The sequence below is a fragment of the Physeter macrocephalus genome, chromosome 10 (assembly GCF_002837175.3).
Source record: "Physeter macrocephalus isolate SW-GA chromosome 10, ASM283717v5, whole genome shotgun sequence".
NCBI classification, from domain to species: domain Eukaryota; kingdom Metazoa; phylum Chordata; class Mammalia; order Artiodactyla; family Physeteridae; genus Physeter; species Physeter macrocephalus.
The window spans coordinates 310,023-337,295 of NC_041223.1; the positions used below are offsets into that span (position 1 = coordinate 310,023).

Here is a 27,273-nt window from a genome sequence, read left to right on the forward strand (position 1 = left end):
CTCACGTGCCCACGCCTCCTCGTTGTGTGCCCACAGGCTTAAGGAGAGCTTCCTACGGCCCGTTGCCCCAAGTACGAGTTGTTTGATTTCTGCAAAATCCACTGACACCACCTAAAGGAGAAAGTTGTAGTGTTACAGCCTCAAGGGCAGCCCCCCCACTGTCTCGGGGGGCAGGTCAAGCGCCGGGAAGGACCCATGGCCGTGAGGGTGGGTCTACACGGAGGAAGCAACTGGTAAGTGTGGCCAGGTGGTTAGGGGCCTGGAAGCAACGAGACCGGAAGTTGAGGGCCAGAGGTATCAGAGTGGTTCGTGGGCGTGAGGAGGAGGTGAGTGCACAGCATGCTGACGTCTGTCCCACGAGAGTGCCCACCGCTGGCGTCAGGTGACACGGTGACCTGACTGTGGACATCAGTGACCCCCACCCCCATCACCACGGCACAGAAGCCTTATCTGCTGGGTGGCTCTCCCGGCACCACTTCCAAGACCTCAGCACGCGCTCCAGCCCCACGAGCAGCCCCTGGAGGACGTGGCAGAGACGGGGACGCCTGGGGCTGCTGCCCACCCGACAGGCACCCTCCTCTCTGAGCCACCAGGACACATGGTCGATCAAGGAAGCAGATGAGGGGGGAGCAGCCCTGTGAGCCCCTCGGAGCCACGGCTTGTGGGGAGGCTAGGCCCCCAAGGCAGCCCTTACACAGAAGGGCTGAGGGCCCGCCCGCAGTGCTGGCCTTGTGCCACGGAACCAAAGGACCGAGAGGGGCCGACTGTAATGGGGGTGACCGCCCCCCACACCCCTGGGGACAGGGCTGCGGCCACAGGCGGGGACTTGGGGGCCCATGGGAAAGGATGCCCATTTCCAGGGATAAAAGTCAACAGAAAACAAGTTACCAAAACTAGGAAGATTTCTAGCGGGAAAGCCCTTTCAAGAGTGAGATTTGGGTCAACCTACCAGGTGAAGACCCACAACCAACAGAGGTGGGCAGATGAGGGCAAAGGAACGCGATGAGCTGTAGAGCAGCAGCATTTAACATGAGTTTCTGCCAACCCAGCAGCCGCTGGGCTCCACAGATCCTGCACTGGCTTGGTGATAGTACAGATCAGTCCATTTTCCCCCTTGCCCGTTCCAGCGCCAACACCAGGAGTGTTAGGAGTGGTTAAGCCTTCGAGCCCACACCCGTGACCGACCATGACCGACCATAGGAGCACCTCCTCCAGAGGTGGACAGTCAACGTGGGCATCTGGCATCACATCAGGCAGAAGCAGGTTTCACTGTCTTTACCCACAAGTTCACTTTACAAGGGAGTTGCAGGTACTGGGCTGATGAAGCGACAGATGGAACACGGATGGCTGTTGTTAAACGGCCCCACCTACCCCACGGCGGCCTCCACGCTCATCTCTGACAGCTGAGAAGCCAGGACAGGCTGTGGGAAGTCCTTCCTGGCAGGCCAGACCTGCCAGCAAGCCTGGAGGAGGCTGTGCATCACAACAGGTGGGTGCAGCCGAGCACACACAGACTGGGGTTGGGGGCAGCCCTGCGGGGGTTCCTGGAGAACCACAGCCTTGCTGCTGCCACCTAAGCGGATAAGCTTCCTGCAGTGGCCACCCAGGGCCTCCTGCGAGGGCTGACCCGGCTCTTCCGGCTGCAGCCCTGGCCCTCACTCCTCCGCCCTCCTGGTTCCTGCACTAAACCTGCCAGACCTGGAAACCCGGGGACGTGCTGACCATTAGGCTTGCTACCCAGCACCTTCCAGAAGCTGTTCCTCCCCAACCCTCTCCCTCGAGATCTGAATCATTATCAGCCTCTCAGCTCCAGGGACAAGGGTGACCAGCCCAAGCCCTCCCTCTAAGCCCCAGTGGCCGATCCAGGAGTAGACGTCCACCCAGCCTGACTGGTGAGTGCAGGGCAGGGTCTTGGCCACAGCCATCGTTTCAAGATTAGGCCTGTGGCCAGTAAGATGAAGCCACCCATTCCTGGGTGACAGCTGGGTGAGAAAAATCTCTCCTCTGGACAGTATGCATTGGGAGATGAGGCCCAAAACTGCTACGCCCATTTAGTTCCCAGGGATTCAGCCTGAGGTTCACACCAACAACTTGGGAAAAGCAAATCAGGAAACTGCAGAGCAAAGGACCTTGTGCCCTGATCAAGCAGTACCTGGAATCCACCCTGCCTTTGGATTTTCAACTCACATGCTGTAGTCTACTCAGGTCGGGTTTTCTGATAGATCCCAAAGCATCCTGACTTATTAGACTACTTTACTCGTGGATTTCTTGGCTAAATGTATTAACATTTGTTTCTTCTCACTAAAAGTCCAAATTTTCAACAAGGCCGCCTGTGTGAGATTGACAGCTTCATCCCACTTGTTCTTGTCTTGGCTGGTGTAAGCCGCCAGGTTCTCTGTGTACTGCAAGACGGACTTTAAGAACCTGTTTAAAAGAAAGAAATAAGGGCTTCCCTGGTGGCACAGTGGTTGAGAATCCGCCTGCCGATGCACGGGACACGGGTTCGTGCCCCGGTCCGGGAAGATCCCACATGCTGCGGAGCAGCTGGGCCCGTGAGCCATGGCCGCTGAGCCTGTGCGTCCGGAGCCTGTGCCCCGCAACGGGAGAGGCCACAACAGTGAGAGGCCCACATACCATAAAAAAAAAAAAGAAAGAAATTAATTTCTTTATCTATTCCCTTGTAAAATGCAATAATGATTTAAATGTATCCCCTTCATTTTGAAATTACAACTGAAGTTCTATAGTTAATTTTTGTCTGAGAACTCAAGAAAAAGAAATACATTCAAAACAGGAACGAGAGAATACAAATTGGACGAAGAAGAACGCCGAACTAGAGTGTCACTGGAGGGGGTGGACGCCCAGACTCCACACAGCTCACACACCCTCCATCTTTCTCTCCCAAATCCACATATGACGGATGCTCTTAGCTGATGGGACTCGGTTCCAGAAAGGACCTTAGAGGCCGTCTGGACCACACTCACGCGTAATAAACCCACAGGACACAGGACCTCGAGGGCTGTGCCTCCTGTTCCCACCCTGATGACCAGCCTCACCCGCCCTGATGGAGAGAGGGACCACCCCTTCAAAGCAAACACGTCCCACTGGGAGCAGCTATTGCTGTTGAAAGGCTTTTCCTGAAAGATAATTCGTCAGAAAGTTCACAGGGGAATTACCTGACTGATGGGAAGAAGTGCCATTTTCACATTTTCCAAATTCTCCTCAAAGTTTCCCAAGTAGCCTAAAATTTTCTCCAACTATGAGTTTTTGAAATTTTCACACTTAGGGAGAAGTTAAAAGAATAATACGATGAAAATCCACAGACCCTTTGTCTAGAGGCATAGCTTTCACTTAGGGTGATTTTGCCCCCAGAGGACTGTGGCAACATCTGAGCCGTTTTCAGTCATCACAACTGGGGGCTACTGGCATCTAGTGGGTGGAGGGCACCACCCTACAGTACCCGGGGTGGCCCCGCGGCAGAGACAGTCCACAGCTTTGAGCCGCGACCTGGCCCCAGGCATCCGCACAGCTGCCCAAGACGGTGGCAGCTTCTCCAGCTTCCTCCCAATCACACTGTCTGGACATTATTCTTACACCAGAGGGAGGAATTCCGAAATCATTCACATGTAAATCACATTAAATTTTCTGAAACGTGTCAGTTTTAAACGCTCACAAATTTGCACTGAAGTCCACAGAGAAGAACAGTTCAGGACCAGACTGTGGGCTTGAAAAAAATCACCAAGAAAATAACCAATAGGAGTGAACATGATTCAGAATTACCAAAACACAGCTTCGTCTCCTGTAAGTGAGGACACTGACCTTAGATACTGCTGATATTCTGAAGTATTTTTCCCAAGAACCACATGAATGTTGACCAATTCCAGTGCAATCAGCAATAAAATCAGGTAAAGCATAGAAGACAGAAGCTTAATACTAAAAATAAAGTAAAAGTTAATAAACGTAAGTATTTATCACCTTTATAAGGAGAAAAATGTTTCATCTAGCCAATCCTTCTTTCAAAAGTCCTTAAATCTAAACTTCTCAAAAGAACACTCTTGTGTGGACAGCCATTTTTCCAGTGGCCATGAGCCCCGGCCCCTGCAGGCTGTGTGGGATGCCCCCCAACCTTGGGCCTGAGCTCCTCGCCTGGTTCTGAGCCCGCAGGCGCCCTGCCTGCTCTGAGGACCGGGCTCCACCGGCTCGGCACCCAGTCCCCTCCACTCGGCTCCTGTTCCCTTTGCCCAGTGGCAGCTCCTTCCTTACAAGTCAACGTTCAGCAAAGGACTCTCCCAAGAGGAGAAACACAAATGGCTTAAACATGAGAACGGGTTCAACGTCTCTGGGACCAAATTCCAGTTAAAGTCAGACTCCAGTCTTCCCGGGAGGAATTTTAAAATATACCCTGTTTTGGGGAAGGATGTGTGATGTAACAGCATCATCTCATAAACTGCCGGTAAGGGTGTAAACTGGATGTAACCTTCCGAAAGCTTACTAAAAGCTTTATAAACAGATACCATTCAACCCCAAAATTCTAGGAATTTGTCCAAAATGGTAATTTCGTGAGGATGTAGCCATTCTAAAATACACAACGCTGGCATCCCCAGGTAAATCTGCTGTTATATTTTAAATCCAAATATTCATTCGGGTCTGTAGAACCCATATCCCAAAATTATAAATGGTATTTTAAAGTGACACATATGTAACTTTTCCTGAAAGTATTTCTCTGAAGTCAGGGATAGAAGTGTACCCAGAGGTAAGAGCTGCCCAGCAGAGCTCCTCTAAACGAGACCCGCGAGCTGCGCACCTGTGAACGAGGCGCAGGTAGTTCCGCCGCTGCCGGGAGCGCAGGCTCCTGTCCTCCCACTGCCGGCGCCTCAGCTCCGCGCAGGCGGCCACCTGGCCACACACGCGGCGGCAGTGGGCGCCGATCTTCCGGAGCACGGCCAGCACCTCCAGAACGGCTCTGGGGCAGAACAGGGTCCGGACAGGGATGCTGCAGAGCTCACGGAGCAGCTGGGGCCACCTGCAGGGCAGAGCGAGAGTCCGAGGGCCTATGGTCGCCGGTCCTCTGCGGCCTGCCCACCTGCCGTGGCCTCCAACGCGGTCTCGGTTTCCTGCTGCAATCGTTACACTGGGCGGGTGTTGATGGTGAGAACAGATCGTGTATTGTAACGTCCGTCAGACAGACCAACGCACACACCATCAGGGCTTATCTAATAATTCCTCCTGGAACACAGTGGGATTCTAACACTACCTTCAATGTGTAAGACTTCAAACACAGAAAACTGCGAAGTCGGCGACCCCAATATACTTCACCCAGGATACCCTGAACTTACTTCTCAGGAGGGAGGTGCTCTGAGTCGTGAGGAACATGGTGGGTCTCGGGCACATGGTGACACAGCTCAGCCACGATTTCTGTGATTAAAGAGTGGCAGGCATTTATTTCAGAATTACCTTCTGATCTGAAAAACAGAAAACGTTTAAAGATACATGACAATGAGCAAGATGCCTAATTATTGCCAGTGCAGAATATTATTTATTTCAGTGGTTCACTGAGCAAAGCACTCAATCTGCAACTTGCTTTCCCCCCAAATAAAACGAAAAAGCCACCATTAGAGGGAGAGGTAAAAATAAACGAAACAACACACTGTGGGCGATGCACCTGCTGTCAGAAGATGCCCTGTGACCCTCGAGCTGACTCTGCAGTGTGTCCATGCCCACTCCTCTCCTGAGCTTCAGACCTGCTGTCACACCGTCCACTAACCATTTCTGCCAGATGCCACCCTCCTCCCCATGAGGCCTGCCTCTCGTCCCTGTGCCCTTGGTCTCTGCAAACGGTTCCCCCACGACCGGGCCCTGAACCCCCAAGTCTTGGCCCTCCAGTCACCAAGACCTAGCAACCCCTCCTTGGGATCTGTCTCCCGACGGGCTTGCCAGAGAAAAAAAATCGTTCAGAGGCTGACGTTCTCGGACCCCCGTGAGGCCTGCGTGACTTGGGGGGGCACTCACCGCTGAGCCTCCCTTTCGGATCCTTCAGGCAAAGGCAGCAGCGGCCAAACTCCGATGCTCCTCTCACAGCTCAGCACCTGACAGGACAAGTACAACGGCTTTTCAAGATTTTTAAATAATGTTCTAGAAAATATGTTTTTAAGTTGTTACAGATGTTGTCATCACTTCCAAGAAAAGACATATCTGTAAAATTGTTACAGATGCCACACTTTAAAACTAGGTGATGGGTCTGTTACTCGATAAATCAGGTAAAGGAAGGCAGGTGAAATATGGGATTCTAAGGAAGTGTCCAAAATTCTTCTGACGCCTGCTGATGAGAGTTGGTCCTTGTCCCCACCCCTGGTCGGGGCCAGCCGTGGCGAATGGCCGTGGCCTTGAGAACACAGGGAGAAGCAGGTTGGAGACAGGCCCCTCCCCTTGTCCCCACCTCTGCCCGAGTGCAGCTGACCGAGCACCCAGAACAGACTTCCACTCCTCAGATGGGTTCCTGTCTGGCAGAGCCCGTCCCAAATTTATGACCCACAAAAGCACAAGCAAATTAAGTGGTTGTTGTTGATGCCACCAAACGAGGTACTTTGTTACGCAGCTGATATCCCGAGCAGTGGACTTAGAAAGAACAGGATGCAAGATCAGCTGCAGAATAAAAGGTGACTAAATCACATGCGGCAGGGGTACGAGGCCACAGAAAAGGTGAAGGTGCAGAACGCCCACTGTGGGGAAAGGAAGGGGCATTGACCCGGGACCTGGAAGCAGCAGCCAAGGAGCAGGAAGGCTGGCTCCCCAAAGCTTCTCTTCCTTCCAGAACCTTCCCTCCTTCGTTGAAGCCTCCCTCCCTGAACGCTTCTGGGTCCTCCTTCTAACGGCTTTTGTTCTGGAAGCTCAGAATCACGATGGGCGATGTGAGTGGATAAAGGTACCAGAGTAGCCCGACGCACCATCGCAAACAGGACCCGCTGACACAGGAACTCAGGCTGATTCCTTCCCTCAAACATCAAGGACAGAATGCCACTGGACTCTGCTCCTGCACATCTGCTGATAAACCCCTCCTACCTGATGCTACTCAGGACCTGTCTTCTCCAGGCTCGGCTTCTCCCTGCCGCCATTGCAAATCTCCCCAATCCATTCTGTGCTGATTTTACAGCTTCCTTTTAGAATTTCTCAGTTAGCAACTATCATGATTATTATATTCTTGGAGACGACCCCATTTTTGCCCCCTCGTACCGCCTACCATACAGAAAATAAAGTCCCTAAGCTACTCGCCAAATTGTAACTTCCTGGTAGAAACGCTTAAGAAAGTTTGTTGCTTGCTTGTTTACTTTACAGGTTAACAAAGGCTGGCCTCATAAAGCTGGCATTCCTCACCACCGAAAAGCAACACCTGTGACCAGTCCCGGGTTAACAGCACTCAGGCACCCATCAAGTACCAAGAACGCCAAGGACACAAACCCCACCACAACCCTAACTGCTGGACCTTAGAAAGACACAGTGGCTTGGCCAAGGCCATGTGTCCAAGAGGCGCGCAGGCTACAAGGCCAGGTCTGCGGACTTGCAGCCCGGCTGGACAAGGCTGGCCTGTACCTCTCAAATCTCTGCAACAACTGACCTGCACATGCCCCTCCCAACACACCTGTTTTTTAAGCTGAGAAACTGGATGGCAGCGAGCGCTGTAGGCTTCTGCAACGCTCACCAATGCTCTCACTGCTGCTTTTTCCTGCTTTAGAGAAAACAGACAATTGTTACTACAACTTCTGGTCAGGCTTCTACTTTTCTTCTATTGTATCTTAGGTCATTTAAGAGTCCCGATTTCCAATTAGCTTCCTTCACATAATTCTCTCAGCTAAAAGAAAGCAAAACTCTTCATTAAGATAGGTCTAACATAGTAGTCAAACCATAACCAACAAAATTTTTAAATGAGGCTGATTAACAATGTTAAATTACAAAGGCCACTCTGTCCACAGTGCAGCAAAACAAGAAATAAATGGGGGAAAAAAAGATGCCAAACAATTGGAAAATGTAAGAGATTCTCCTAAAAAACTAGGACATAAGAATTTAAACATTAAAAATCAATGTAACTAAAAAAAAAATCAATATAACTAAAAGAGGATTACATACTATAAACACTCAATTGCCAAACATACATTTTTAAAAAAGTAAAAATAACATTATTTACAGCTGACACATCTGTATAACTGGAAAACCCACGGTGGCGGACTATTACAAAGTCAGTGAGTTTAGAGTGGACAACTTTAATACACAAAAGTCAAGAGCTTTCCTACATATAAGCAGTAACTACCTAGAACTCTCCAAAGCACAAAACAACTCGTATAGTTAGTCGTTACTTGCAGAAGAGGTGCACTCAACTTTCACTCACGCAGATACCTACACCACACGGGTGCTACACGGAGCAGACAGAAAGCAGCCCTCACCGTGTGGTGAACGTCCGGCAGGGTTGCCAGGACTCACACCTGAAGTCAGTGACGAACCGGAAGCCACCACAGCACACACGGCTTCTCCCCTGAGACAGGAACCCCAGGAGGGCCTCAGAGCACAGTGGGGACACATGGGGGCCACACCCCTCCCAGGGGCTCAGGGGAGCAGTGGGGGTGACAGAGGAGGGGGGATGCAGATCTGGGGCACCAGCTTGAGGTAGAGGATTGAATGTGGAGAGTGAAGAGTAGGGACTGGCCTGTGTCAGGGAACAACGTTCAATCTTGCAAAAATGTCAATTATCCCCACATTAATCCATCAGGAGCCCATTCCTGTGGGCTGGTTGGTTGGGCTTGGGCTTTGTGTTTAACTACACAGGTTCACTGGAATAATAACAATTAGAGAAGAGGCAGGACAATTCTGAAGAAGAAGAGGGGTGGGAAAGTAATCGCTCAGATATCAAACTGTATCATGAAGCTTAGTAAAGACAGGGAAAGAGAGTCCAGGTCTGGAGTCCAGTGCACACAGTATAGAGATATTTATTCTCTAAATGGTGTTTGGCCAACTTGCAAGCAATTTGTTAAAAAAAGAAAAGAAGTACAGATAGATTCTCTAAGTCACTCCCAGGTGAAATAAATTCCAGCTGGATCAATAGATGTAAATGGGGAAAAAAGCTATAAAACTATACAGGAAAACATATGAATACATTTATAATTTTGAAAAGCAAAGGGTCTTTTAAGAACAACTTCAAATGCATAAGTCAGAGAGAAAAAACATCAAAACCTAAAGACCGGTAACAAGCAACACATACTCTGAAAATGGCAAATAAGGCTAATAAACCAGTGAGGAAAATGAAGCTGAATAAAACAGAGCAAAAACGTTAACAGGAAGTTCACAAAAGAATTTCAGCATCATAGTTAGACATTTTCCACACCAGAGAAAATTCTAAATCACCCATCAATGAAGGACAGCTTAGACAAATAATGACACATTGATAAGATGGGGGTATCAAGCAGCTGAGACAGAGTAAGGTAGAACAAAGTTGCCAAAAATAAACTGTTAATGAAATGCTAGTTACAAAACAGAGTATGTCCTGCTTTGGAACCCGCACTACAGGCTCATGGAAAGATGTGGAAGCAGAGACACCCAGCTACTGACAGCAGTCACCTCTGGGAGAAGGGATTCCTGAGAACTTTCACTTTTTGTATTAATTTTTCTATCCTGTTGGAATTTTGAAACAAATTTTACCATAATTGTTACATGTACAGTCTGAAAAAAAGATTAAAATATAACTAACAATCTAACCTAAATTATTTCTTTTAAAATATAAAAGAATTACAGTTTATTGACAAATACAAATATTCTACTGTCTCATTTAATAGTCCTCTGTAAATTTTTCCAATTTATTTAGTTAATCCTGTTTTATACTTTGTTCTCTGGTTTGCAATATCCCATCACTGTTAAAAACACAAGCAAAGGTATGCTTAGGAAACAGGTTGAATTATTTTAGGTGAGATCAAGTAATATTGATTTATTTGTTATACACAATACCTGTACACATGTACACATGTTCAGATGGAGGCACACTGTACTCATATAAATTAAAACAAAAGATGATTAAAATATAATTAATTATATTTGAAAATAAACTATATTCCTTCATAACTTAATGACAGTGAATCTAATTAATTTTCTTTCCTACACATTACCTTAAACACTGATAATAGATCTTCATCAATAAATCTGAGTAAAAGTACAAAGGAAAATGCAAGCAACTGATTGGCTGCTTCTTTCGGAAATTCAGGTAAACTGATTTCCCCATGGCTTAAACGATCTCTTAGACGGGGACCTTCCTGATGGTTCAGGAAATCCCAGAGAAATTCCTATCAAAAAAAGGACACAGAAAATATTTGGTTAGTATTCTCAGCAGAAAGAAGGAAAGTCCGAAGGCCCAGAAAGGGCAAAAGCCCCAAACATCTGAGCAGCAGCAATGTTCATTACAGAAAAGTTAGCCTGAAAAAGAAAGTCATTCAAGGTCACACAACAGAAAAGTATCAAGTGACGATAGTCCCTGGGATCTCTTGGCTTTATCACTGCACTCGACTACCTCAGGCAGGACTGCACCCCACTAGCTCAGGACTGCCCTGAGGAAACCCCGTCCTCTGGAACTGCACCCCACCACCTCAGGCAGGATTCCCCTGAGGGAGCCCTGTTGTCTGTAACTGTACATCCTGCTCCTCAGGCAGGATATCCTGGGGAGCCCTGTTTCTGTATCTGCTCCTTGGCTGATTGATAAGAACCTGAGAAGTCTGCAGAACTCACCACCAGGGCTACAAAACTGCTTGCATGGCTCCAGTGCTTAGTAAAAGCACCCTTTCTCATTCTCACCCTCCTGAAAAACGAGAACTGAGTCGACCACATTTGGAAGCCAACTTTCCAATCAATAAAAGAATCCACTGCTGTGCTCCTGCATGGACAACACCATTTTTCTTTCCCCTCATGGCTCTCCTTCTTACATGTCCTTTCTCACATCACTCGTTTACTTCTGAAGCCCTACGAAGACACTGCTTCTTTCTTAATGGCACAAATCCAAGGACTCTTCCACAACGTAGAGGAAAATGAGTCAGAAAACCCAATTTGCCGACCCAGGCAAATTGCTGATGGACAAACAGAATTAGACAAACTAGTTCAATCATCCTAATTTCCTGATGGCAGAAAGGATGCCCAGAGAGCGTATGGAACCTGACTAGTGTCACACAGCCGGAACTGGAACCTAGGTTGCTAACTCCCAGTTAAAAGGAGAAAATATGAAAATTCTATTTACAATCCAAAGTAGTCACTGCAATAACTTCGTAAGATACAAAACTGTGATAAATAGAAAATGGCTCTAAATAACTACCTTCTCTCATCCAACACTGTGTCTTACTAGTCGCATCTGACTTTGTGCTGTCATTCACGAAGCAAATGCAGTCCCTGCTACCAGCGCAACACAAAACCCACAAATTCAAATATTGCTCAGAATCAGGTCAGCTAAGTCATCAGGCCTTAGGAGAAGGACGTTTAAACAAAAAGCATGAAGCACAGTACCTGAGCTGGGCTCAGAGCCAGCAAATGACAGTTGCACAGATAATGAAGTTCAGACATGGGAATGCTTCAGAAGCATTTCTTATGGGCACGTCACAAGCCAAAATTAACATCATTTTTGAGAAGTGCTAATCACATCCATAAATACAAGGATGTTAGATTGTAAATGCCTAATACTTTACCATTGCAGGCTCTCCAAGGAAAAGAGGAAGTTGATTGATTTTACCATCATTCAAGTGTTTTGCCAATATCTAAAACACCAAAAAGAACTAAGTTGATTAACTGGTACACATACAGAACTTTCAGTGTCAAAAGATATTGTACATTTGGTATGACATGCTGTGTAAGTCCAAAGCAGATTAAATGAAATAAGGACAGTCTTAAGAACGTAGCAACCACCTGTTCAGAAAAGGTTTTCTCAACCAATACAATGACTTTAAGAAGATATATGTATGTATTCTTAATTCTTAATATATATGTATTCTAAATTCTTAATTAAGAATTTTTATGTATGTTTATGTATATTTACATGTATATAGGTGTGTATATGTGTGTTTATGGATGTTCGTGTATACATGTGCATTTATGTACATATATGTATCTATGTATATGTGTACTTATGTGTTTATGTGTAGTGTGTGTACACAGATATACGTGTATTTATGTGTATTTGCAAACACTGTGTATGTGTATATGTATATACACGTGTATATATGTATGTTATGGCCTTTCCATAACTTTAGAAAGTAGGTTAATAAGACTGGGTCTCAATTAGTCTGAAAACTATATTCAACACTATCATCATCTTTTTCTCTTTTTCTTTGCTTATATGACTATCAACATTCTCCTGTAAGTATATGACTTATGGCTGATCTTTAATTTTAAAAGAATACAATGTTTTATTTGTTTCAAAATACCTTATAAGTTTACTTACCTCATCAAAGGTAGTATAAAGAGCTGTTGACTTCAGAAAAGGAAATAAAAGAAATAATTAAAGCAAAATACAAGTAGTGTGACACTATTCAAAGCAGGAAAAAATTCTAGCACAGGGCCACAAATATGAAACCTTCTTTTGTAAAGAAATCTTTATCTAGCAACACTTTGGGAAGAATGTCATTGACAACATAAACACAATATAAAAGACATGAAAATACAGCAACCCTGGCAGTCTAGCCGTGTTAGAATACTGCTCTCACAAGTACTGTAGCTCAGATACTTTTTTTTTTTTCTTTTCTGTTGAGAAATGCTTTTTTATTGTTCATGGACTACTGATCACAGACAGAAAGCATCTGGCTTATTTGCGACTTCAATCATTAGCTCTACATTTTAGGTTAATGCCAATATTTGAGAATCAGGCCTGAGTGAAAGCAGTAATAAATACTAGATAGAAATGACAATAAAAGTCAGAAGTATCATAGTCCAGATTTCCAGAGGTCTGATCTAAATCAGCATATCTCAGTTAACGGGTCTTTATGATCTTATAGATTTGAATTTAAAGTCTGTAATTGAGTTTAAGGACTTGATAAGAAAACAGCATTTTTATTTTGCAAATTAAGGGTAAAACGGCTGTTCAATTTCTTCATACAAACTGGGCTTTTAAAGCATACATTTGACTAGCATACTTAAATATTTTACCCTCCAAGCATTTTTTCTCTTTTTTTTCTTTTTTTTTAACATCTTTCAGATACTTCTAACACTTACGATGCCACAACTTCACAAATCACTACTCACACAGAGCACTTCTACTGATGGCTGGTATTTGTGTGCAAGTGAGCACAACTGAATATTTTCTCCAACAAATAGCCTTTGTTTTTCATGCTTCTTGGTATAATTAGCCCAGACTTTATAGACACAGCTCGGGGCCAGGCTGCCTCAGCACTCTAATCCCAACTTCCACACCTTCTACAAGTGAAACCCTAAGCACCTCCATGCTCAGGTTTCTCTGCAAAACTGCAAGTAAGGAATGCCCATCTCAAAGGCTGCTGGGGAATTCAGTAGGATTTTACACACTGTGTCAAAATCAGTATTTGGTCAAAGTCAAGTGCTCAAGAAATGTGTTATACTTATTAATGCTTATTAACATATTTTCATTTTAATATTATCAAAAACTCCTGAACATTTATTACTGTGCAGATGACTTGAAAGCCCATGTATTGCTGACCCTAAATTTTTTTCCAAGCTCTATTCTAAATATTCAATTGCCTACTAAATATCCCTACTACTTCCTCAGAAAAGCTGAACTTTTCATTCATCTCCATAAACGATGTGAATTAACTTCTACCTTTTTTTTTTTTTCTGCCACGCCATGCAGCTTGTGGAATCTTAGTTCCCTGACCAGGGATTGAAGCCGGGCCACGGCTGAGAAATTGCGTAGTCCTAACCACTGGACTGCCAGGGAATGCCCAACTTCTACCTTATTTTATGGAGTTGGTATAAGTGTCTTATCTCTCACCCCTCATACACACAAGCTTCTAAAAGTCACTAGGTTTTTGCTCATCTTCATATCCTGCATTGATTCTGAAGAGACCTTACGCCATAACAAGTATTCAATAAATAATTACGGCATTTGCATAGCACTTTATAATTTTCATGTATGTATTGCTTTGTAAATAAATTGATGCTATGTTTATTCTGGATAAAAGCCTGGGCTAAAATTTAAGATATTCTTCGATAAACTACATCCTCTGTAGAAACAGTCACACTTTTTATTCGTGCAGTGAAATGACAACTAAATAACCAAATTCATGACACCACAGAGCCGTGCAGTGACTGGTCATGTTACCATGAAGTCAATTCTAAGAGCACTCGAGTGAGAGCTGTGACAACTGGGGCTCTAGTTTCTGCTGGAAGACCCAGGCTTCACTCCACAACACTGGACTAGGCAGAGCCTACATGAAAGGCACCGGGTGTGGGCACCAGCGGACATAAATATGGATGACCCACTCCAAAGGGGCCTACAGCAGAGAGCTCTATAAACATGCACATAAGGCAAAGCAGAACTGCCTCAAGATAAGACAGAAAGAGAATGCAGAGAAAAGCAGCTGTTAGATCTGAGTAGACGTGGCTCTGGGAGGTCACCGCTGTGGCCAGGAGTGCTCAGGCAGGGGGCAGTGGGCAAAGTGAGAGGAAAGACACGCATGTTCAGGAACTGGAGAGGAGCTTAATGCTGGGGAATCAGAGGGAAAACAAACTGGAGAAAGGCTGAAGCCAGACTCCGACATCCTTACAAGCCATGCAGAAGCGTGAGCCTTGCAGGCAGGTGCTGGGAGCCATGGAAGGTTTCTAAGCAGAGGAAACCATAAAAGACACAGGAATACTTGTGAGTTTAGAAAATAATTAGTGGCAGTGTGAGAATGGATTAGAGAAGGAGAATCATGAAGACTTGTGGGAGATGAGTTACCAGGTGAGCGTGATGGGGAGCCAGGTGAGGCCTCAGCACTGAAGGACCACAAGACAAATCAGGGGTAGAACCGATTGGCAGGGCAAGTCCATGAGGAGAATGGAGTGCAGGCAGAGCATAAGGTGGTGCTAAAGCTTGGTGCAGAGCAATTCAGAGAATAAGGATAATAAGGAATACCAGAGAACAAATTTGTAGAAGAAAAAATTTGCTTTTCTGAAATAAAGTAAATTTGAGATGCTGGGGAAAACTCATATGAAGATATTCAACAAACAGGTGTAAACCTAACTCAGGAGATCAAAGAACCATGAGTTAGAGACAATGCCTTGGAGACTGCTGGAACTTAATGCTATAAATTGCCCTCTTGGCACTGCTTTAGCTGCATCAACAACTTTTGCCATGTTGTGCTTTCATTTTTATTAGTTTCAAAGTATTTACTAATTGGTGTTGCTCCCACACAGGTAACAGCTTAAGGCATGGTATTATGTGAGGTCTCCCAAGGAATAAAGAGAGTACAGGGTTGAGAACAGAATTCTGAGGAATGCCCATATAAAAGGGCACAAAGAGGAAGCTGAACTAGTGAAAGAAACAAGAATACCAAGTGTGGTAGATGCTGCTGTTTGTCCCATAATATATATTCTCCCTTTCCCCTACCTAATGGATTCTCCCATAGCTAACTAGGCCCATGGCCACCCAGAGACATCACTAAGCCTCTCTGGCAGTTTTGGCCAAAAGGAAGCAGTATCCTTCGAGAAGGGCATGCTGTAGACCACCCACGGCCCACCTCATGGGGTTACAATAGTACACCAGTAAATATGGCTACAGAGAAAACATAAGCGTCAACTCATTTTATGACACCATTAGGTTTAAAAGACTACTTGGAAATATGACAGAACCCTCAAGGACAATCACAAGTAAAATAAATATATAACATAAAATCACAATAGGAAGCCACAAAAAATGACAGTCAAGCCTTCCAAAGAAAGTTCTTAGCTAAAAAATTCATTTAACAATAAGCAAAAATATGATATTAAAAACTTTTAATTAGGCACAGAAAAATGTCAATACAGCAACAACAGTCACCATCAACCATTTAAAGCAGTGTACCTCAGCAGTCAGAAGTCTCTTTGGACATTTGTTAACTGTGGCAAAAACTTTCCTAAGTCCAGTCTCTAGTTGCACCAATAACAATATGGCACAGTCAGCAAACCTGTGAAATTGAAGGAAATAAGCAAAACTTCATGTTTTCAAAGTAAACACTGGCACCAACACCATAATAAGGGTGCTGTATTCCAGATACTACCAATATGTGTCCAAAGCAAGGAGAGACATTACTCACTGATATGAGAAACAAAAACAGAATCAAAGTCTCATTAGACTAGTGACTGTAAAACCATCTTCTAGTGTTTTAATGTATGATGAAACATTTTTAGCAGCTGCAGTAGAATAAAGTGTCATCAAAGATCTGCTAAACGGGCTTCCCTGGTGGCGCAGTGGTTGAGTCCGCCTGCTGATGCAGGGGACGCGGGTTCGTGCCCCGGTCCAGGAAGATCCCACATGCCGCGGAGCGGCTGGGCCCGTGAGCCATGGCCGCTGAGCCTGCGCGTCGCAACGGGAGAGGCCACAACAGTGAGAGGCCCGCGTACCGCAAAAAACAAAAACAAAAACAAAAAAAAGATCTGCTAAACTTGTTTCATCACTTCTAAAAAATACTCAGAAACCAGGATTTCAGTGGGTTCTCAAGGTATCCAATCAAATGTACATATCAGGATAAGGTAACTTGAAAGGAAGTAAAGACCACTGACCTCCTGATGCTTACACTCCTGGGCTTGCTCCCCAGGGAATATAGAGACACACTGACATCTTCTTTCTCTCATGATTCTCTAACATTGGACACCATGTTTCAGTCACAGTAAGAACTCAAAAAAAATTAATACGTTGATTCTGAAAAATAATTATCAGGGAGTTCCCTGGTGGCCTAGTGGCTAGGATTCCGGGCTTTCACTGCTTGCTGTGGCTTGGGTTCAATCCCTGACGGGGGAACTGAGATCCCACAAGCTGCACAGTGCAGCCAAAAAAATTTTTTTTAATTTTTAAATAAAAATAAATTCATTAAATAAAAATAATTATCCTTATAATTGTACAAAAACTGTACAAAAAAATAATGTTTAAAACATAGTTACAAGATGCCTTTTAGTTAATTACATGAAGATATTCTATGCTCGGGTCTGCTCTTGAGTCAGTCCTGCTCCTACGTGCTCCAACTCCAACAGCGACAAAGCAGGAAGGTTAGGGTTTTAAGAGGGCCTGGCCTCCAAGCTGCCAATGACCACTTTGTAATGCCACACTTCAGGTACCTGTGAGACTTGAACTTGATTAATGCAACTTCCCAATATGGCAACATGATTTTCAGTATAAAAGTGGATTTCTTCATCACTTCTTCTAATACTGAAAGTACCTCATAAGTAACATCTGTAAAAATAGCAAATATTTTTAAGCACAACCACACCAATCAACTGAAAAAAAGGTGTGAACACACTTAGGGAGTGATGCCACTGAGCCGACCTCTTCAGGAAGATAAACCGTGGGCCCCAGGCAGTGTGCCACCTAAGCGTGAGACCACCTGAACTAGGGCCAGGGTTGCAGGTGACCACAGGCACCCTTGGAAAAAGGGAACGTGGGCAACTACATCTCTTTAGTGATTTAAGCTACAACACTTTGAGTAGAGGAGTTCAGGGTCAACAAGCTGACCACACTGACCAAGAAAACTAAATATATCTTCAGAAGATATAGGAACCAAGTGTGAACCCAAAGGTAAACTATGGACTTAAGGTGTGGCAAGTCATATGACTTGTCAATGTAGGTTTATCCTTGGTAAAAAATGTGCCCTCTGGTGGGAGATGTTGATAATGGGGGAGGCTGTGCATGGGGGGGTGGGGGGCGTGGACAGGAAATCTCCGCACCTCCCTCTTGATGTTGCTGTAAACTTAGAACTGCTCTACAAAAATCAAGTCTTAAAGAATATATACATTATTGGCAGTCACCTGACTTCCAGAAGGATCCTTGATACAAAAAGGCTAAGACTGACGGGACCAAGATGATCTGTACTGTTCCCTCCAGGATTAACATCAGCAAATACAGACACAACACTCCAACCAAAGTGGAAAAGAATGAGTCTGGAGCAAACACATGGTTTAATTGCTCTTTCAAAGTCCTGTGTCCCCCAACCCCACTAATTTGGTAAATGGCTTTCTCATGAAAAGAAAACAAAAGATGATATAGGAGAACATTTATACTACTGGTACTTTTGGCATAATGATTATGAGTACAAAGGCACGAGAGCTAAAAGGAGAAGGGAAAGTGCATTACCAACTGGTCCAAAGCCATTTGTATGCCAACATATCTGCACAATGAACTAACTTTATCATTAACGTTGAGTCACGTAGCTGTGGCCCTCAGACAACCCTGGGAGCACTGAGGGAAGAGGTAAGGGTTGACGTGGCCGAATTTAAGAGGTTCTTCATGAAACTTTCAAAGGCATCTTGCCCCTGGAGAATAACTATTCCACCTACAGAGTTCAAGTCTCAATGCTATTTAATAACTCCATAAATATCTTTACAGAGATATATTCAGGGAAAAATGTGGCATGTGGTACTTACCAGGGAAAACGATCAAATCCTCTAAGCTTGTAAGAGTTATGAAAGGTCGATGTGCCAATGTGAACTTAGTTTGCTGAAGGTAACCCTTTAGTAGTTGACCCAATCCTGCTGTCAACAATATCATCATTGAACAGTATCTAGTGGAAAATACCATAGAGATCCATTAGAAAAATAAACTCAGCACACATATAAAAAGCTCTACTTTCAAAAAAAAAGTTTAAAATTAAGAAAATAAAACAGCATTAAATTGCAGAAAACTCCACGGGCTCTGGGGATGGAGCTGTGCAGTGGTCTCAGAAACCTGTCAGCTTGAACCTCGGGTCTCCATGCACCAGGGCGCTGTGCCTGTCACCACCTGCGCTTCTGGGGCACAAGTCAGTGAAATCATAACCCTATCACCACGCCAGTCATTCTGCCACTAACATCCAGTATTATCTTCAAAATCCTGTCCCCAAACTCTCATTCTTCTCAAAATACATCTTTCCTTGATGTGAAATTCAAAATAAAACAAACTCTTAAGTATATCAAAAAAGAGAGAGAATCCCTCCCCCAGCACCTTACTTTGGAGGAATCTCCTGAGGTGCCGCGAAGCCGTGCCACAGGACGTTGCGAAGGTTGAGTCCGCACGGAGAGCCCACGAAGACCTTGAGCACGTCCATCTAGGTAGAGGTGGCAGATCACCGGGTCACTGAGTAAACCAATACAACACTGGGATTATGTGAGCTCTCTTCTTGGAATTAATGGAACCAACGGTATATAGTAGTGATAACAATAATAACAGACCAACACTTGCTGAGCATTCAACATGTCAGACACATTTTGTGTTTATTTGTTACTCACTCACCCTCAGGACAACCTCTGAGGAAAGTACTATTATTCCCACTATGCAGAAGAGAAAAATATAAGCAAGGAGAGGTGAGACCAAGGTTTCAGAGGCCACAAAGCCACAAAGGGGGATGAGATCCCACCCAGGATACATGCTTTCATACCATACATCAACATGGCCAGTATCTAGATAAAATAAAACAAAAAGTGATAAACAGAAACTCCACAGTAAGCAGCGTGTGCTCGTGATAAAATACAGAGGGCAGTGACGAACAGCCAGACCACAGAGGCTCCAGCCTCTTCTCTGGCTTGAAGCTCACCATTCACCTGCTCTGTCCCTCAATCTACAAAGCAAAGACCCTCCCAATACAAGGACCCTGCTTATCAAACTGCAATTATACCTTTCCATAGGCTACCTCTGGGTCTGAAACACCACACCTTAGAGGAGATTCAGAAAAATGGAAGCCGTTCAGAGACTAAAAGAACTCAACCCCATGTCATATGAAAGAAGAGCTGAGCCTCCAGGAGACTCAGGAGAGGACTGAAGCTGTCTTCATACAACTTAAAGACTCTCTGAGAAGAGGAAACAGATGCATTCTGGATTTCCCTCAAAGGACAGGAAGTTATAAAGAGGGGTTTCAAGTCAATGTCAAAAAGCTTGACAGCCGATCCTTCGATGCTATTCTGGGAAGTCTTGGCTCTCACACTAATTTAAAATACTTTACTATTAACTTAATTAAATGTTAATGATTATAATATTAATAATTTAATACTGTTTTAAGTTTAGTATTATTTTAAGTTAACTGTTCATACCATCTGGGCAATCAGAAATATATATGCCAACGAACTAGGAAAATTATCTGGGAGCTAAAAGGGCTGCGGGTAGGCAAAAGGCTCAATGCACAACACAGGCAGAAAACAAAGGGCAGAAGAAAACGACGGGACTTAAGAATTCAGCATGACACCAAGCAGTCTGTACGTCACTCCACACCCGCCACCAAAGAAAACTATCCGTAAGCTGGCAAGGGGTAGGGAACCACCGTAAGAGTGGGAAAGCTCTACAACGTATTTCTTAATGTCCTGTCTGTAGTGTCCTTCCAGCTTGGCACTACCCTGGCTTCCTCCTTCACCTCAGCCCGGCCTTATTCAGTTGCCTGAAGGTTATTCACTGGTCTTAAACGATCTTGATCATGTGGCCTCTAGAAGGTTTGAAAACGTACATAGCTCTACATGTTTTTTAATTGGCATCTAAATTTTTTTTCCACGGTAAGTTTGAACAGCTGCAAAAGGTATAATTTCTCGGATGTTAAAAATATTGATTTTTTTAATAATAAAACTATAATATCACTCTTTAAAGGGTTAAAAGTTTATTCTAGAGTAAGTTAGTATTATAATTTATAACCTGCAGAATTAGTATTATAATTAATACGTAATCAGTGGATCAAAAGGCTTCCAATCGCTCATTTGCCTGGCCCCCCAGAGGTCACTGTATCAGAAGCTGTCCCACCAGAGGTCATCACTTCAAAGTGACTACTACACCTGAGGCTCTTACACCTGAGGCCCTCACACCAGCAGTCATCACACCAGAGGCTATTATCAAACCACATTAACACTCAGAACAAGAGGGAGGTGTGTCTTTTGGCTAGAAAGGGGATGTGGGAAAGGAAAATATGCTTGAATCACTGAAATTAATTTTTTCCTAACAGAGCATCAATTTTGAGGAACAGAAGTACAGCTAACATCAACTGTTTTGCGCTGTGTCTACTCCATCAGGTTTAGGTGAACAAGCTTACCACAGACTGCCCAAAGACTTGAGCGAGCTCCTCAGATGCAATCAGATCTCTTAAAAGAAAGGGGCATTCCTTCCCAATCAGTAAATACACCTAAAATTCAAACAAATATTGTGTAACAATCGTATTATGAGTCAGATGATGTTAACAAAAAAATCGCCCATAAAGCAAGTGTCTGTACAAATGAGAGGACAAAAGTACCGAAGACACTGACGTTTTTGATCTCATAATCATTCAAAAAGAAAAATATTTTAAAAATCTATGCTAAGTGATTGTATAGGAAAACAATACTTAAAATCAAGAAATCTGAGCTAAACTGCAAAACAGGTTAATGTTCTTTCTGATACTTTACTGGACCAACAACAAAAGAGTCCTCACACTTACGTCAGCCAGGGCTCGCTCCAGACATGATGTCAGCTTCATTAAGCTAAGAGAAATAGCAAGAGATTGAAGACTTCCCAAGGCATCAAACATTTCAGGAAATAACTGTTTAGAATAAGACATATGTTAGAATTTGTGTTCAATAAGTATTATTTCTCAAAGGCACAGTTCTATTAATGAAGTTCAAACCTCGAATGATTTCAACTGGCATATTTTAATGACTTTTTTGGTATAGGTAAACATTTTCTATATAACAATATCCAAAGAATCAAGAGAGATGTTTAACTCTTTAGACGTTCAATATCTAAGGAGTTTTTGGAAAGTTCTTTATTTATTTAAAGGTTTATTAAAAGCAATAAATCTGGCATAATTGTAAATTGAAAGGTCAAATATTTTGACCTAAATCTTATTTCCCATTTTGATTAGTTCTTAAAAACAGATAAATATAAGGCAGCTCACCCTGCCACTTAAGGGAGCTACTACACAGGGGAAAGGGAACACCCTTCCACCCTACATTAGGAAATCCGAAGTATTTTAGAATTAGACTCTTTTATAGTTACTGCTCTACTGTAATCATTTAATGTTCCAAGTGAAATGGTTGGTTTGAACCAACCACCAAACCAACCATCAGGCCATCCAAAACAAGGTTTGGGCCCCAAGCTACTCCTCCTTCCTTCTATTCACCCTCCAACAAGCCAAGCATCCCCACCTCCAGTCTCCCGGTCCCACCGTCTCAAGAACACCTTACTACCGGTCTGTAAGGTCTTTTTTTCCTGGAGCTGTCCATTTTTCTCTGTCCCAGGACCAGCACCCATGCACCAAACAATGTCCCTAAACCCCAATCCTGACACTGCATCCAAAAACTTCCTTTGGTCAAAGGATGTCTCTCAGCTCAGGCTTTGCGGGCTTTGCAAACAGCTCCAACTTCGCCTTGCAACACTCAAGCCTTCTTACAGCTGAGGGCCCAGAGGATGGAGGAGACTCCTTTAAAATCAGCAAGTAATAAGGGCCTCTAAGTGGAATCTGCAGTCTTTTATTTCTAAAGGTTGTTCAAAAGCCGAACCTCTGGAACACCTGTCCACTGGAGCCCCGGTGAATATCGCGTTTCAAACTGCCCCTTGGTCAGAGACGACAAATGGAAGTGGACAGCCTGGCACACAGGGCCCAGCAGCCTCACGCTTCCCCCGTAATCCAGACCCTGGGCTTCAAGGATAAGAAAGCAAGTTAGTACCCCAGCGCCACCTCGTGTGATGCAAATGCCTAAATCATCAAAGAAAAAGGGCTTTAATTAAGAAATTTCCATAAAGTTGGCAACCAGTTTATAATTGAACTTACAATAAAGATACTCATGTTGTTGAAAATAAGTCACATAGTGTTTATCTGATTATAAAAGAAGAACTCTCATTAGCGAGTTTGAAAAATACAGAAAGGTTCAAAGAAGAGAACAAATATTTTTTCAATCTTTTTATCTGTATATAAGTTTGTACAAAATCAGCTTCATGTTGTTATATATATTTTAACCTGACTTTTTAATGTAACATTATTAAACTAGGAGATTTCCAATAACATTATTAATAATAATAATTATTAATTATTTTAGAACACATTTACAATATGAATTTTTGGTTTTGTTTTTTTGATAAGTTTTGGTTGAACATTCACATGGTTCACGACAGAAAAATATAAAAGGGTGAAAGTCTCCCTCCTGCCACCAGTTCTCCTTCCTATAGCAGCTACTGTTGTGAATTCCCTGGGTGTATTTAGAAATATTTATACATACACAAGCAAATAATACAAGTATGTGCTCCTCCTATTTTTTCACTCAGCCATACAGCTCAGAGAGATTTCTGGATCAGAAATATGGGCCTCCTCACTTTTTTTCACCACCACATAATATTCCCTTACATGCATATTTTTTTCATAATTTACTTAATCAATCCACTACCGCTTGACATTTGGCTATTTCCAATGTTTTTTCTTTCTTTCTTTCTTTTCTATTACAAAATGCTGCAGTAACTTGGCACAAACACACGTTCATACCTGTGACTGGGCCTGTCTTGTACGTTCCTGGATGGATTGCTGGGCCATAGAACATTCACTTATAATTTTTACAATTATTATTATTTTTTCCCATCCCACATCCCTACTTCAAAAGACATACAAGAACGCCTGGAAGACATTTAAAATAATTGTATATATCACTGGTCATTCTATACCCTTAATTCATATGACTTCTATCTTCTTCCCTCTTCCACCTGGATCACGGGCGGTGAGCTGAGAGCCCCTCAGCCCTCACTGCCTCCTGACCCCTTCCTTCTCACAACTGGTTTTCAGAGCCCAGCTTTCCCTTAACTCTCCTATGCTTCTCTGGCCTCATTCCCTCTTTCCACACCGATTCCTTTTCTCTTTCAAATTAAGCCTGTACTATAACATCTCCTAACCCAAAAAGCAATGAGCAGAGAGGAAAATTTTACAGGTCAAGACATCTTAAATGCAACGGTATCGACGGGCGTTTGGGCTTCAGAGAAAGTACAAACCTGATTCTGTATAAACCACACAGTCTGTAATTGTCGTCCAGCATACTTCACCATTTTGAGTTACAATACTACTGATATCACAATTTTCTCTGGCTTCAAACCCGAATTTACAAATCATATCATACACTGAAGGAGAAAGACACGTGGTAATAGGATCCTCTATTAATATCTGAAATATAAAACATAAAACACACTGTTTAACACGAAGTAAAAATTAATTTTAGTATATATTTAAGTCATATGAAAATTCTATTCTGTCTATTCTGAGTACATTCTATTCTGAGTATAGAATATACTCAGGTATAGCTACTGTGTTAACACACTTTCCGAATGTCATGAGAACTATATGATTAAAACATTGTGATTAAATGTTAACTGAAGATTACTTATGCAAATATTTCCAAGTAAATGCTTAAAGATTTTAAATTACTTTATTAATCATAGTATTTAAGAATTTACAGAAGCTCAGTATATTTTATGGATAGTGCCTTATTCCTTTCAGCATTCCTTTGCTATCCCAAAGTTATCAAAATAAGCATTTTTTAATGAGGGATGGGAAAACAAAATCAAGCATAATGAGTTAAAAGAGAAGCAGAAAGCATAACTCTAACTCCCTATATGGTGTAAAAAGCAGCAAACCACACTGCTTTTCCGTGAAGGATTAAATAAAACCAAATTTTCATAATTTTCCCAACATTACACGAAGCTCATCTTATAACCCTGCAAACAGATCACATTCTAGGTCTAAAACTGACCTGGGGTCTTTATGTGATGTATCAAGTTCAGGGGCCTCTGTGTTCTAACATCAGTAAGTCCTGGCAGCTCCCTGATTTGGAAGCCAGCCAGCTTAAGTTCCTCCATCCTGGTCAGCATCACCCTGTTATCCTGTCCGCTATTCCTGTCCCCAAAGGCTTCACTTCCCCCTCTCAGGCCTTGTTGTCAACCAATCCTTTCAGGCCCTAGCAGGCGAGGTGCTGCCCGAGAGACTCGTGTGGAATATTCAGTGGTCCTCTGGGACACCTGCTCAGCCAGTCGGTGCACACCCCTAGGAGCACTGCGGCACGGCAGGGGAGAGGAGACTTGCTCCTGCCACCGCCTGCAGCCTGGGGCTTCCTGTGCGCTTCCTATTCCTTTGAGCACTGCCCTGCAGCGGCAGCTGAACTCAGTCTGCAGTCTTCCTGACACCTGTAGGCCCAGCTTTACCACCGAATGCCCACCACAGACATGACACCATGCATCAGTGCCTTCCCTTCAGAACTCTGCTTCCCAGACTTGCCAGGCCCTTACACGTAGCTGGGCAGCACAGTTTCCTCCTTAGACCCCTGAGTTTCAGCCATGCAGGGGCCCTCCTCTAAGTTTCTAAGCTTTAAAATTCTGACCACTTCCCTTAGCTCCCTCAGTCCTAGGGGGAGTGACTGCTTCCCGCAGCTGCCGTGTCCACACTACTACTTGCAGAGATCTCTTTTTATCCTTTCAGATAACTAGTTAACAATTTTTACCTAGTTAACTCTTTAAATCAAATTATCTTAGTGCAAAAACTAGTGTGGTTTGTCTCTGGACTAACACAGAAATAGAACTCTAAAAGGTCACATTCACATCAAAAGGGACTCCTTGCATTTTTAAAAAGGATTCGAACTCTAAAAGAATGAGCTGTAGTTCTGGAGTGACAGGTGACAGGCAGAATTGATATTTCTGCACAAAAGCCCATCTACTCCACTAGCATAGTGGGCCCTGGATTTGGCACCTGAAGTTGTAAAAAGGGTCTCTTTTGGTTGTAGACACTGGATCAACACAGTTGTCCCTCAGACTCAACCAAACAGTAAGATCTTAGAGCACAGAGACCATGTCTTATACAACGTTGTATCCCCAGGACACAGCATAGACCCTGGCACACAATGAATGAAAAATAAGTTACATGAATGATTGGCTCCTCCTACCCTGAGCTGTAATACACCCCTCCAAGTCTCCAAGACCTTCAGATTTGAGGAATGGCTATATTCTACCCCTACCAACACACATACAATTCTGCAAGTTGGCTTCTAGGTTAACTTTTAAGCCCATACTCTGTTAGACAATAAAATCCAACCTCAAATCAACAAACATTAGATGTTACAAAGCTCTGATTGTCATTCATGACAATAAATACATCATCCTGTGTATTACACTCAGGAACATGCCTGTCCCCCCCTAGAAGCCAGAAACCCTGCATGTCTGTGTGCATGTGTGTGCACCTCCCACGCCATTTTTGATACTTCAGTGTCTTGTCCAGAGCAGCATGGGGTAGTGCAAACGGCCTGTGCTTGAGAGCTAGAATGATCTGAGTTTGAATCCTTCCTCAGACTCTTTACCTCTTGCCTTGAAAACGTTACTTAACATACCTGAGGCTTTTAACTGTAAAACGGTGCAAAATATTATCACCTTCTCTGGTTGCAGTAATTAGAGATAATACTTGAAAAGCACCTAGCACATAGTACTCAGAAAGTAGCAGCTAGTGCTAAAACTGACAGATGACTGAGACAGGAATCTAAGTAAAATCCTTATTTTGAGGCAACCCCACTGAATCCGATCTACGGTCAGTTAATGAGACCCTTGTGATTTAGTTTTGCGTTATCAAAATGGCCTAAAAATGTCCAATGTAATTCTGACTTGCAAATGTGAGCCAGAAGCGAGTATTCCTACACATTCTTCCCACACTGCTCAGGGTACCACCTAGCGAAAACTTCCCTTAGGGGCGAAGGCCAGTCAGAACAAAAACTAGAACCAACGGCGCGTTGTGCGTGCACGCCCCCGGCCCCGGTGAACAGCTCCGGGCCGTGGCTGTCGCGGCCACAGAGCCTCCACACGCGCGCAGAGCGTCCCCTCGGCCCCCACACCACGTCCTCTCGGACTGCAGCCGGGACCTCGGGCCCCAGGAACGACGTGGGGTCGGCCGGCGCCAAGAAGCAGGAGGGCGGGACGGGTCCAGCAGGCGCCCACCCAACACAGGCACGGCCGCCCTCCTCCGCCGCGGCACCGGCTGCGGCCCGGACGGCGCTTCCCGCGCCGAACCCCGAGGGGCGCGCTCAGTAGAACCGGCGACCCCCAACGCTACCTCCATGACTTACGGCTCCCGGCCGCGGCGCCGAGGGATGACGCAAGCCACGCCACGCCACGTCACGACCCTCCCT

The 27,273-nt window shown here is 44.1% G+C and overlaps 1 protein-coding gene across 13 annotated transcripts; it reads right to left on the minus strand.

Annotated features, from left to right (window-relative positions):
- ERMARD (ER membrane associated RNA degradation) lies at positions 1 to 27,238 on the minus strand. 13 transcript variants are annotated; one of them, XR_003681576.2, is made up of 19 exons: positions 27,198 to 27,229; positions 24,107 to 24,275; positions 22,633 to 22,772; positions 21,573 to 21,674; positions 21,192 to 21,281; positions 19,135 to 19,232; positions 18,574 to 18,710; positions 17,272 to 17,386; positions 16,022 to 16,124; positions 12,452 to 12,481; positions 11,700 to 11,768; positions 10,143 to 10,316; positions 7,634 to 7,720; positions 6,007 to 6,083; positions 5,334 to 5,459; positions 4,802 to 5,020; positions 3,817 to 3,930; positions 2,188 to 2,424; positions 31 to 111 (listed from the first exon to the last, which is right to left on the minus strand). XR_003681576.2 is itself a non-coding variant. In XM_024122463.3 (18 exons), the coding sequence occupies exons 1-18, from the start codon at positions 27,201 to 27,203 to the stop codon at positions 39 to 41; spliced, it is 1,929 nt and encodes a 642-aa protein (XP_023978231.1). In that variant the 5' UTR covers positions 27,204 to 27,229; the 3' UTR covers positions 1 to 38. The 13 variants fall into 13 exon arrangements, 11 of the variants coding, with proteins under 11 accessions (XP_023978231.1, XP_028350539.1, XP_007107203.2 ...); XM_024122463.3 differs by lacking the exon at positions 2,188 to 2,424 and having other exon boundaries at positions 1 to 111; XM_028494738.1 differs by having other exon boundaries at positions 20 to 2,424; positions 27,211 to 27,238.
- Positions 27,239 to 27,273: the final 35 nt, after the last annotated feature.